At 41.4% G+C, this 13,425-nt stretch overlaps 1 protein-coding gene across 1 annotated transcript in view; it reads right to left on the reverse strand.

The window, feature by feature from the left end:
- OTOA (otoancorin) overlaps positions 1-10,047 on the reverse strand; it is a 32,614-nt gene extending 22,567 nt beyond the window's left edge. Inside the window, exons 1-12 of the mRNA XM_018067718.2 lie at positions 9,969-10,047; positions 9,613-9,641; positions 9,491-9,521; positions 9,370-9,397; positions 8,414-8,501; positions 7,405-7,536; positions 5,837-6,072; positions 5,550-5,653; positions 3,167-3,273; positions 2,581-2,720; positions 877-1,000; positions 297-512 (exon numbers count right to left, since the gene is read on the reverse strand). Of these exons, the coding sequence (XP_017923207.1) occupies positions 297-512; positions 877-1,000; positions 2,581-2,720; positions 3,167-3,273; positions 5,550-5,653; positions 5,837-6,072; positions 7,405-7,536; positions 8,414-8,501; positions 9,370-9,397; positions 9,491-9,521; positions 9,613-9,641; positions 9,969-10,047 (1,314 nt within the window). The remainder of the gene's footprint in view (positions 1-296; positions 513-876; positions 1,001-2,580; positions 2,721-3,166; positions 3,274-5,549; positions 5,654-5,836; positions 6,073-7,404; positions 7,537-8,413; positions 8,502-9,369; positions 9,398-9,490; positions 9,522-9,612; positions 9,642-9,968) is intronic.
- Positions 10,048-13,425: the final 3,378 nt, after the last annotated feature.

The following is a 13,425-nucleotide window of genomic DNA, read 5'->3' on the forward strand; positions in this document are numbered from 1 at the left end:
AGGACCCTGATTCCTTCCATTACTGTGTATTTGAATATACAGTCTGGGATCTCTGATCATGCAAATTCTGCTTAGGGCAGTGACATACACAAAATAACATACACAACTGCCAAATACAAACATTCCTTCTCTCTGTTACACTAGAAAATTACTTTGGGAGGTACAGTCTTGGATGTTTTTATTTGATTTAAACACATTTTTCAGACCACTAACTTTTCAAAATCTATGGTTATTGTTGAGAAAAAGCCATTTCATTTTTAAAAACAGGAGGTAGGAAAGCTGTTATCACAAGGTACCTTTTCATAAGAGAGGTATTTACTGGATAAAATCATAACTTGGCTCTTTGCCCAGCCAGAGACTTGGTTTAATGTTGCAATGGCATTATGCACTGCTTCAGGTGACAGAGATTCCAGCTGACTTGAAGTTAGTCCGACCACAGCATCTGACAGAGATCCAAGGGTATCATTCAATGTCTGGTTTTGCATGGCAATGTTCAGGAGTTGGGATTTGAGCTAAAGCAAACAAAAAGAGCAGATGGGAAATAAAAACCTGCCAAGAACCAATTTCCACTATCACCCAAAACACTAACTGGAGTCTCTGGAATAGTCATTGGCAAATATTCAGTGAGCACACACTTCATAAAATTTCAAAAATAGAACCACAGTTGTGAAAGGAATATGGAGCAGCAGGAAATAGAATGACAAAAGAATGAGCACCTAAAATGGACTTCTATTCTTTGCATCCTTGAGAACTATTTTCCCTTATTTCTTAGATCACAGTGATTTTTCACTCTTTTTTTCTCTTATTCAAGAAGAAAGTCCCTCCTCCTCTGTTTTCAGAGTTAGGTTAGGCAAGAAGAATAAATACCACACCCACCTTGTGAACCTCAGCCTGGAAACCTCTCAGTTGATTGCATTTAATCATTTGGTGAAGTAAAGCCCGGGCCACAGCTGCATCCATCTGTTCCAGGTCATCATAAAAGCAAACCAATAAACCCAGCCTATGGAGAAGAGACACATTAGCTGACTTCTGACATAGGAGGTGTGACCCTTAGGAAAGGGTCCCTGCAAAATCTTAGTCTTTGCTTTCATAATTTACACAGAACAAGAACCTCGAAGATGTGGCAAAAGCCCAGTTTTTCTGCAGCAGTCCATTTTTTAGCAATTCAAAGAGGCATAGGTAGAGTTTGGGCCATAATGTCCAAATCAACACTGGACACTGCTGCAGTACTATCACAAACTCAGTGAAATTCTGCAGCACAGAAAGGCTTTTATTTCCTTTATTCCCTCAATAACAACCTGCTAGAGATATAACAATATATTGCTTGAGCAGCCCATCTGAATTCATGGGACATCATCAAACCAACATACAAATCAAAGAAACATCTGTAAGAGCATTTTTATAACAAATAATTACCTTCCAATGCATTACTGCATACCCACCAAGAGCTCTTCATCTCCTTTGGGATTAGCAACAATGAACAACACTACTTCTTAAAAGTAAAAGTGCATTTAAATCATCGGTATGGTTAAAATGAGTAATATAAACTAAGTGTGTTGTAAAAATGGAATATATTAAGGATTATGGAGCATGACATTTCCCTCCTCTGTGAGAACGTGGCAGCTCTTGTGAGTGACAAAATCATTTCTAAGATTTCTGACGCTGAAATTTAGAGCGTGGGCATAATTCTCCTCTCGCTTACACCCCCGACAGTGAGCAATGCTTCAGGGAAGCCAGAGCTGCACTGCAGCAACGACAGGAGCTCTGAAGCCATAAAGCATATTCTCCATTAGTTTAAAACTCCAAGGTATCCCCCAAGGAGACTACAAATAACTTCAGACAGTGGTGTCTTGGGACTAAATACATCCACTGATCTGACAGCGTGAATGTAAATGTGGAGCACGGCGCTTCCTCGCAGCAGCTCACACTCTCTGCCTCTTTGTGAGTAAGAGCAGTTTGTTTTGGTTTTTTATTAAAGTTAGTTCAGTGCTGGTTTGACAGCCCTGAAAATGCAGTTTCCTGCTTACACACCTAACAGTCACCCATACTTAGGCATAGCTCGTGTCTGCCCTGCAGGACAAAGAGGACAGCAGGGCAGGCTTTACAGCTCCTCACTTTGTGACCTCTCTGGTGACAACCATGTCAATTAAAAACCACCTGCAGTCCTGGAGGACTGCAGATTTCCTCCTTCAGTCCTAACTGTAACATGATTTCCACAGAACAACTCCACCTTCTGTGATCCAAACAGCCAAGACAACTCATGTCCTGCTATCTCAGTTTGTTTTACTGCTGCATTGTATGATGTGACGGCTCCCAAAAATACTGCTGTCGTCTTCCTACTAATACTACAGGCATCTCCTCACTGTGCAGCAGGAGACAAAGCATTAGCTAATTAGGCACACCTCCAAAAAATCATAAAGTAGCAATTCTTCACTGTTGCTAAACAGGGCTGGATTTCAGCCTAGATTTTCCTGCTGGAAGGGAAAAGTTGTGCCATATTGCTTATTGCTCCTCTCTTTTCTCCTTACTTATTCGTTCCATCCACACACAGCCATAAAAGAAAGAAAAAAGCAGTCTTGCCTGTAGATGGTTGAAGTGTTCCTCATATCAAATCCTGATGAGTTTATCCTCTCCAGGAAAGCCTGTGCAAGCTCTGGTGTGATATCATACACCGTGTCCAGCTGCTTTGTGGCGTTGTCGTAGCTAATGAACAGTCTGATCTGACCAGCACAAACAGAACCATGCAGCAGCATTTTGAAACAATTGCATCCAATAAAATCTGTGTTTGACACACTAAATTAATTGACCCCATTCATGTTGCAGAGAAAGGAAGAAGATAGATTTGGATAACATGGTATTTTTGAAGACAAAGCTGAGTGAGCGATTTGAGCAATTCTCTGCCAAACTGTCAAATAATCTGAGGGCTTCTATCATTGATCTCTTTCAGCAGAAGCCACATAATACTGATACAGATAAATAATTATATATTAATTATAGGCACTTTAAAATTCCAAACATAAAAGAATATTTGTAAATAATACATTTGTATTTTCTCTTTAATTAAAATATATAAAGTTTTTTCATGTTTTAGTTTGCATTTGTGTTCATATTGTTTGTAGCTGACATCACTTTGTATTGACATATCCAACCACACTTTGTTACTTACTTCACTGAGACTAATTTTCAGAATTTCTTCTAATGGGAGATGGACCATGAATCTTCCCAAAATCCATAAGCTTTCTGCACTGACCCAAGAAGTTGATTCATTGAAGTCTGTTTTGTACAAATAAATACTTACTACAATGTTAAGAAAGTTATTGCTTTTCAAAGATATTGTACCCAGTATATTGTTACTGGTAAACAATCAAAAACAATCTGAAAAATCCTAAAAGCAGAGAGAGTCAGGTTCCCTCTGTTGGCTACATTTTAGCACCACATTTTTATGAGCCCATACATTTTTTAATGAAAATGAAATAGTGTTTCAAATGTCTCAGATTTTCTTGTACAAAAACATTAATGTTTTATGTTGTCGAAATAGAAAATGGATAAAGTGTGGGACAGAAAAAATTTAACCAGTAATATTAAATATGGAGCAGTATTTTTTAAATTCAGTTTCCCTAATCAATTATATTATTTAAGAACATCAGGAAGGCATGATACTTTGTAACACTTTATATATCATATATTATTATTGATGATGCCATTTATTTCAGCAATATGCAATAGCAATAACAGAGAAAATGAAAAATGGTTCAAATACCTCTATGGAAATAGGTTGGCAAAAAATACAGAATACTGCATAACAGTTAAAAAAATGGCACTCATTTAGTGACATTCTCCCAAGGATTGTAAATGAAGTCAAGATCCAAATATCCCTGAGAAATAAAGTATTTATGGACTCTGAGCCACAGACTGTTTTCTCCAAGGTATCATAATTTGGATGGCTCAGCGTGTGATACCTCTGAACACATTCCTTGGCAGTGCTGATACTCACAACTCTGTTAGAATAAAATCATCAGGGCACTTTGAAGAGTTTTCAGTATCTGAAAAAACATCACCCTTTATCTATCAGAAGCTGAAGGACCCCATTTAGTGCTTTTTTTGAAAACACAGATCTAAGCTCCTTAACTGAGACAAGATGATGCTCCCAGCAGACCTGTCAGGCCTCTGTTTTTTAAAGTGATATCACCTCCCATTACCAGGGATCTTACAGGAGTTGAAAGACATGACAGAAGAGTTAAAGAAAAACAAGCACAATTTAAGGACGTTGCCTGTGGCCTTTAGCAGAACAGAGCTGCAGGTACCAACTGTGGTAGGTGTGATCCCCCAAAAATGACCCCTTTCCCAGGTGGTCCCAGTGCTACCCACACAGAAAGTGAATAAATCACACTATTGCAGGACTCTTCTGCTGTCCTGCCCTCTGTGCTGTGGCCTGTGGTGTGGATTGACCACACCTGCACTGCTTTTGGCAGGGAAGCAGCAACCAGGAGGTAAGAGAGGCACTCTCAGCCCCTCCCTGGGTGATCTCCCACACCCTGAGAGTTCACTAATGCTCCACACACAATCCAAGGTGACACTGAGGGATTTTCCCAGGACTGCTGAGTATCACCAGGCAAGTTCTGCATCTTTGCTTCCCCAGCAATGCCCTGGCAGTAACACCACCACACAGCAGTGTCATCAACTTCCTCTCTATGACTTAATGGGTTTCCCCCAATATTTTGAAACAGCTGAAGACCCAGGGGACAAATTTAGCTCCACTGAAGCAAACGGGCATTTTGCCCTTGATTTCCAGGGAAAAGGGGATGAATACACACATCCAGAAGTCTAAAATGCTCACAGGACAGCTCTGCTGGGATGTTCAGTGAAAGCCAGGCAGTGGCTCTGATGGTTCAGTGCTGCTGCAGAGCCCCCTCGTGAAGCCTGTCCTGTGCTGGCACAGCTGTGGCACAGCCGTTCAAGGCACATTAACCAGGCAAACAGATGTGGTAAAATGCATACAATCAGAATTAATTAACTGTGTTTTTATCTAGTCCCTTTTCTGACCAAGTCAGTGCCATGTGCTTTCACAACATCCTGCATTTCTTTTGTTTTTAAGCAGTGCATTGGCTAATGTGTCCTGAGCCAGAGCTATTTTTGTAGTCTGAATAGATGTTCAGAAGTGAACAACACACCTTGGCAGAGCACCTGACCACTGTATCCTATTTCAGTCTTAGAAAAAGCACAGGGAGAAAAGATCAGAGTACTAGAAAAAGACTGAATATAGCTCTGTGCAGAAGAGATGAAGAGTCCATTGGTTGGACTCAATGATCTTAGAGGTCTTTTCCAACATTAACAATTGAATGATTCTATTCTACAAGAACAAACATCTCTGGGGAACTATTTGTCATGAGTAACAAATATATTACATTTACTGTATTCTGAAGAAAAGGTATTCTAGACAGCTACTCTTAAACAGACGTGTTAAATTTGGGAAACAATTCAATACAATGGATAGGCCTTTGCTGACCTTTTTATGATAAGCAAGAGAAAATACTTTGTACATAACATACCACTCCTGTTGTAGGATTTCTGTAGAATCTGCTTCATCCAGCCATACAGAGCTCTCTGAGTATTTGCTGAGGTTTTGTCATAGAGGTCCTTGAATAATGATGATCTAAGTGACACAAGGGCATGTTAGTTCACTAATGAGTTAACTCTTTATTTTTAAAAAAAAAACCCACCTGGAAAAATTATTTTATAACCAGCAACACATAAGCAGGAAGCTGTATCTGGAAAATAGACTGAGACCAGCAAATATGACATAATATTAATTGTGTCTGAAAAACAAATGGCTTACAGGTTTCTGAAAGCATCCTCCAGCAGAATGTCTGGGAGGCTCCCAATGACATCAGGTTGGAGATAGTTCACCGCTGACACGTGCAAAACCTGGCTTAGGATATCCACACAGTCCAAAGCACTCAGAGCCAGGAAGCATTTATCCAGTGTTACGAGGAACAAGGTCCTGTTTACTCCTGGGCTTTGAAAAATTCTCTCTCTAGTCTCATCCCAATCAAGAATAATATTTCCCGTTTCCTGCAAGCAACAAAGGGTTATAAGAACATCTCGTTGATTAATTCAATACATTGTTCATTTTGAGGCCTGACAGAGACCATTCCACAAAGAATATGGTGCTGTTCACATGAAAAATTCCTGCAAAACACTCCATTTGCATTACTTCAGATAATTCCTTTCTGGCATTGGGCAGAGACCAGCTTGAGTTTTTTTTATAAAATCAAAATGAAAAACAGAAAAATAACCGAAATGGCTGAAATTATAGTGTGTGTTCCCATGAAAGAATTAGTTACTTGAAAAATAAAGGGATATTGGAATTGAATAGGTATCATTTCATGCATAATTTAATATATAGACATCTCTAGAACAGACCTTTTCCATGCAGTATCTCTTGCAGCTGTTACTGCAAACACCCCTTCCAGAAGATGGGGCAATGTCAGACAGTACTCTGGGGATTCCCTGAGCACAGGTGCCACCTCACAAGTCACGTGTCTAGGACAGCCTGTTCAGAGCTGACAGTCCTGGTGATTTACAGTTTATTGACAGGGCTCATGCTCTGCTGCCCTGGCTCCCAGTGCTCAGTGCACACCTGATCCGTGTGCTTTGGCAGCAGGAGCTGCCCCTCCACTGTTTGAACAGTGGATTATACAGTGTTTGCTCTGGGCAGTCACCTCGTGTCTGAGGACGAGCTTTCCCTTTCTCCCAGGTCAATCTCCACCCCCTCAGCGATGCCCAGGCTGGAGGCCCTTCCAGGGGCAGCAGGGAAGATCCAAGTGCTCTCACACCTCAGGCTGTGATCCCACCTGCACTGGAGATCCCCTCTGCAGGGACAATCCTCCCTGGGAGGCACCCACTGACTCTGAGCGAGGCTTTTCAGATGGATCACACAGGAACACACCACAGAGACCAGCAAATCATGTCATGCTGCCTCCCCTCCAAAATGTCAAAAGTTTGCTCACATGTTCCTATAATTAATTAACAAAATTACTAATTTCACCTTCCTTAGTCACCTTGGCTCTCTTTCCAGTCACTTTTAAGAAGAACATACTCCCTGAGAATAACTGGTCATACCTACCTTAGATATTAGAGTAGGAAGATGATTCATTCTCTGGAGATCTGTTTCTCTCTACTGATGGCAGTGAAAAATCCAAAGGATGACTTGCACTTGGCAGCAGACTTTTAGACAATAAGAATTAAATGAAGTCTAACCTAAGGAGAGGGGCTCCTGGAATCTAATCTGAGCCAGGTAAATAACTGCACAGTGTCCCCTGTGAGCCCCCCAGCCTGTCCCTCTCCCATTTATCCAAACCACTGACTGCAGCTTTTCCTTTTCACAAGCACAAAGGGACTTACAAGATGCTCCTTCTTGCTGTTGAAGAGATACTTCATTGCAGTTTGGAACTGCTGCTGATCAAGTTGTTGAAATTCAGACAGTAGTTGCCTAGGCTGGTATAAAAGGTTCTTCAGGTAACTTTGTATGGACATCTGAAGTACAGAAAATAAGTGTAATACATATAGAACTCATACTGTTGTTCTAGGGACACCTTTTACTCAAGTGCTCAAGGAGAACTAAGTGCTTAGCTCCTGTACTGTCTTAACTATTCTCCACACAAACTGGAAACAAAAATAATGTAAATGTATTCTGAAAGACAGTTATTTTCAAACCCTATTCTTGGCTTCATGAACAAGTCCTCTCCAAGGACCCTTTTAACAAAGATGCCTCAGTTTCTCACTTCATAAAACAAGAGTAATAAAGCTTTTCTGCCTCACAGAGCAGAGTTGGGAAAATGAAAGTTTTAAAGAGCTAAAAAAAAAAAATCAGGTATGTGTGCATATTATTATTACTTTAAAAAGGGAAGGAAATGTGCAATTAGATGGGAGGAAAAGTCCGTAGCAGGTCATAAGCCAAAAATATTCTCTCTCACATCAACCTGCATTACCAGTTAACAATCTCATGTCTGTTTTGAAAAATCCAAGGGGAATCATAACGTTGGAACAGAAAGCTCTGTAAGGCTCATTAGCAGCAGACTGGAGTAAAATCCCTTCTAATTCCTGACAGAATTATTTCAGAATTGGTTTGGAATTTGTGTTGCAGTTCATTGCTGCCTTTGCTTAACTTGCACTGCCACCAACAAATACTGACAGAGGAAAAGCAAAAAGATTGTTATTATTATTTCTGTCCTGCATACTCCTGCAATCTTAGGGGGGAAAGATGACCAAAAACCCTATTCTTATTTAGCTGCTAGACTCTAGATGTGTTAGTTACCTCTATTATTGACTGCCTAGTTTTGGCTACAGAGATAAGTTGCTTTTTAAATTCCTTTTTGAATAAAAATTTTCATGCATTTTAAATGTCACAAACCTGGAAGCTGCTAAGAGTAAACATAACTTCCTGGGCATGAAAATATGCCATGACTTTTGCAAGCGTATCTGCTGTCCAGACATTGGAACTGTAACAGAAAACAGGACCAAAAATGCCAGTAAAATAATATAACATGGAAAATAGCATATTACAAGAGTGAAAAAGAAAAACAAGCAGTGCTACTAACACCATAATGACACGAGTATTCAGCTTTTTGGCCTAACCAGAGTAATAGTTGATCTATTTAATGCAATGAAAATACATGGTTCAATGAAGAATGGAACTAATTAGTTATGTTTTTTTTTTTCATCTAATTCCACAAAGACCCACAATAATCTCAATTTTCCAGAGTGCTGCCATTAGTACCATCTCCAGGATGTGTTTCCTGGCACCCCTTACACCTGTTCTCTGCTTGTAGAAAGCCCAGGGAGGAAGGTCTGCTGCCTTTCCCTCAGCAGAGTCATTAATTTCAGTGTCTTCTTTACACAGCCACTGATTTTCTCAAAATATGTAGGAGTGGAATGGCCTTTGAGGCTTATACAGCTCTTTCCAATTTAGACAAAATTAGCAAATAATTCAAAAGGCACCAGGAGCTGGAGGATGGAGGGATTAGGACTGAAAGAGGGAGGTGGACAGAAAGCTGGAACTGCACTCAATTTCCTTAAGCAGCCATTCTGACACATATGAACAAAGTTAATTATCAGAACTTTGAAAACTGCAGCAGGTATTTATCCTCAGCCTCATTCTGTGCATGTTGGGGTTTTTTTCCTCTTTTGTGAAAAACAGCTTTTTCCATGTTAAGAGGAAATGCTCCTCCCAGGAGATCTAAATCAAAGTAATCATATGTGGCAATGTCATTCTATCCATAATGTCCCAGTTTCTCTGGAAATGAAACAGATCATATCTGAAGTGCAAGATAATACTGAAAAATCAAGCTGTTGAGAGTAATACATTACCTTTGAAAATTAAGTATATCAAGGAGGGCTGCACATGAAAAATGGAACATAAAAAGTTACGGTGAGATATTGAGTTTTAATTAATTTTAAAAGTGTAAGTGGGAACAACTTTGTACATTACCATTCAGATATTTCCCAGTTATTATTTCCTCCTATGGAAAAAATTGTAAACATATGTAATAAATTATTATTTTTAGATTATAATATATAATGTTAATAGAAAGACCAAATAAAAATACTTACCAGAGCTTTGTGTAATAATGGAGGCAAATCTGTAAGAGATTATCCCGTTACTAGAAGTTAATTTAATGTTTTATCATTTGTGTTACACAAAAGGACAAGTATTGTATGTAGTGATCAAAACTATATATACATATATAATTTATTTACAAGCATTTAATACGGTTTTGAACAAATTAATTTACAGAAAAGCAGTGAAAATAAAAGGCTATTAAATAATAATCAGTCTTGGTGAAATTCTTTGTGGCATAGCACCATGAATTTGAATTGGTCCTAGTTACTAAACAGTGCTGCACCTAATTTATTACACAGCTTTTTCCACCCAAGATACACTCCTCAGACAGGAATTCTGGTCTTACCTTCAGAGGTCTGACTGTGAATAATCTCAGCATGATTCACTGATATCAACAAGAAACATATCTTCAAAAGTCTGGACATTTCTTCTGGTGTTTATTAGAATCAAAAGACATTTGGATTGAAAAGAAAAATAGAAAGAACAGTCAAAAGGCAATATTCACCTCAAACTTTCATAGCTATAAATCAGAGACAGCCTATGCTGTGGAGTACAGATAGAGATCAGAACGTTCCGAAAGTGTTTGCTCCCAAGTTTTTAATTTAGATCTTTTTCCAGGATAGAGATATATTTTATGCAAACACATGCCAAGTGTGGAGGTGCAGCCAGATTTATTTCCCTTTTACCAAGTGGCTTGTTTAATTTTCTTCCTGGTAGCACCATTTATTTAGTAAGTCACACTCCAGCTAAATACTACTTCAATGCAGGTTTGTTAAAGCAAGAAAACAAATCCTTTTAAAATCAGATAAAATAGAAGAGAAATAGAGGGAGTGAAAATGGAAATAATAAAGAAGCTCCAAGCCTAAGCCTTTCCCAGCTCATCAGGCTGTGCCTGCACCATCCCTGCAGACAGGTCTGGGACCTCCATCTGCAGCTCTCTGAACTCACAGGGTGGGGGGTCTGGCCCTGTCCCTGCCCCTGGTCACTGCAGGGTGCTCCAGGCAGGGAGGGGGAAGGAAAGTTCCCCTTCCCTGCTGCCAGAGCTCTGCAAAAAGGGAGAGACTGTCCTTCTGCTCTTTTGAAGCAGAGGGAGAGTGACACATTTGAGTGCAAGACCATGTCACTTCATTTAGATGGATCAAAGCTGTAGTCCTTGCACTCAGGAGACGTGTACCATCAGTGTCCCACCATCACCCCGGACACAGTTTTACAGAAGTAGATGGTTTAGTAGCTCTTGCCATCCCTGCTGCTTTGTGCTGTGTGGCAGAAAGATCTCTGAAAGACAAATAAGCTGGAAGGGCAGTAAGGGGACACCCAGAGCTTTTCACTGGGGTGTCACAAACTGGCAGTCTCACAGTTGTCCTAAACAAAATGAATATGTTGCTTTGGGTCTAGTTCCTGCAGGACAAGGATCCACACTGCAGTAATGCCACAGGATGGAAAGGAAGCTGAGACTGAGCAGGTCTCACTCACAGGAGTTTCTGCAGCCACATCCCCTCTGCCCGTGAGTTGCTTTAATGCACAAGGTACTGAGCTACTGCAGAGAGGATCTTCTGCCTCTGCACCCTCAGCCTGTCCCTCGGCTCAGCCCTGAGTCACCACCCCTACAGGTAAAACCATTGATTAATCTGATATTGGATGATGCTCTACTCCACAGATCATGGCTCCTTAGCTGGGATTAGTCACTGATTTTAACAAATGACACAGAGGGCCCCACTGGCCAACTTGGCTCTGACCCTGAGATGACTTTGTTAGGTTTTCTCTCCCTTTCCCTCATTTCAAAGGTTTATCTGCAACACACTGAATTTCTGCATTTCCTTTTGTTGCTGAGTTTGGATCCATTCTCGCTCTCTTTTTTTTTTTTTTTTCAAAGTTCTCTGCCACAGCTTGAGTTACAGATCTGAACATTTGATAAATACGAACTCCTTTCTTGGATTGTTTAATCTCATGTATCAAGGTGCTCTTTTATGAAAACCTCTTTCAACAGCCTCCAGCAATACTTCAGTCTGTTGCAAATACTTAACTCCAGTCTTGTAAGAGAAGTGACTCAAACTGACAGATGATGAAAAATTTAAACATTAGACTTTAAGAACTATCGCCTCTGTCTTGTTTTTACACACACTGAAACCCTCTTCAGCTATTCTTTTGGGAGCACCACAGTACATGTCTCTCATTCAGATATATCTGGTTTCCTACACAATGAACTTACTTGTATTTGTTTCTGCCTCTGCCCTATTAATTTGATTACTCTGCATAGTTTAAATCATGCTTCCAATGTCAGTCCTGATTTGTTTATTCCAATTCATTCACTTCAATCGGGAGTGTATTTCAATTATAACTCAATATATAAGGAGATAAAATACTAAGGAAAGGCCTTTTTCATCCTGACTAATTCAGGCAGACAAATCAGCAGGTGCAGGAAAAAGTCTGCTGTGAAACAGCCCTGCTTGGCAAGACAATCTGTGGGAAATAGTTCCTTTTGTCAGTGAAACTAAGTCTGTTTGCAGTTCACTGCGGCTTTCAGACAATCCCAAATCGCTCTGTGGGGATCTCTTGCAGATCCTATCCAGCATTTCCCCAGAGATTGTTCCTTGCATATGCTGTGATCAGATCTCTGACAAGTCACCCTTAAGGAGCTCCCAGACCGCCTTCTCCTCTTGCTCCCTAAACAGCCGCTCTCCCATGTACAGAAATCCTAGACATTTTATCACCCTCTCCAATGCAGTTGCTGTCTTATCTGAAGCTGGATAACCAGAAAGCTGACCTCATAATCACAAGTCTTGCTGATAAACCCTTGCACTGCCAGTGCCCACCCCTGCACCCGGGCTCTCAGCACCTCTGACAAAAAGCCCCACATGCAGTGAGGGAACCCACAAGGGGTCCAGACTGGAAAAGGAGAGAGAGGAGGGCAGAAGAGAAGGAGACTGTGGGTTCTTGGGGAGAGCCAGGACCCCGGAGCACTTTACCTGCCTCTGCTGTGTGCGCCTCCTTCCCAGCAGTGCCAAGAGCTGGGCGGCTCCAGGCAGGGACCCTGAGAGCAGGGGCAGGGACAGGGGCCAGCACCGCCCCAGGTGTCTGCCCAGCAGCACCGGCCTTCAGCCAGAGGGGAGGGGAAAAACCTCCTCTGTGGGGGGCTCAGAGGGCCAGGGACTCCCACGGCAGGCAGGAGAGGTTGTTTCCCCTCCAGAGATGAAGAGACCTCAAGGAGCTGTGTGGGGATACCCAGGGCTGGGCTGGTGCTGCCCTGCTCCCCTCATCTCCCCACCCCAAGCACGGGCAGGGGGCCCTGGGCTCCTCAGAGCAGAACATGAACTGACCTTGGGTCACCCAGCAGAAGGGGGCTGTGGTTTCGTGAGACGAAGTTGTTCTTTGTGTTGAAAGTTTCTGGCTAAATCACACCCTTGCACAGCATCTTCTTCCTGTGATGCAACACATCCAGTGCCACCTTGACAGAACACACAGTTTAGTTACTCTCCAGGGCAAGACACCACACATTAGTGAGACCACCACCAAAGGACAACTCGCACACTTGTCTCCCACAGCAGGAGAGGAACAGCAGAGGGACAAGGCAGGACCTCCAAACCTGGGAGTAATGAATTTGGACACTGGAATTGCAACACTTGTCCCCTTAGATGACGTTTTAAAGTATTTTGGGGAATTTAATGAACTACTGGACTCGAGTTTCTTTGCACGGGCTGTGAGCAGGTATTAACTGCGATCATCAAACGCTCCCTCAAGGCCTGAAAGGAGAAGGAAGCCCCTTTCCTGACACAATGAGCTGCACTGCTCTCCTTCCCTCACAA

This window comes from Manacus vitellinus, unplaced genomic scaffold (assembly GCF_001715985.3).
Source record: "Manacus vitellinus isolate BGI_N305 unplaced genomic scaffold, ASM171598v3 scaffold_12_pilon, whole genome shotgun sequence".
NCBI lineage: Eukaryota > Metazoa > Chordata > Aves > Passeriformes > Pipridae > Manacus > Manacus vitellinus.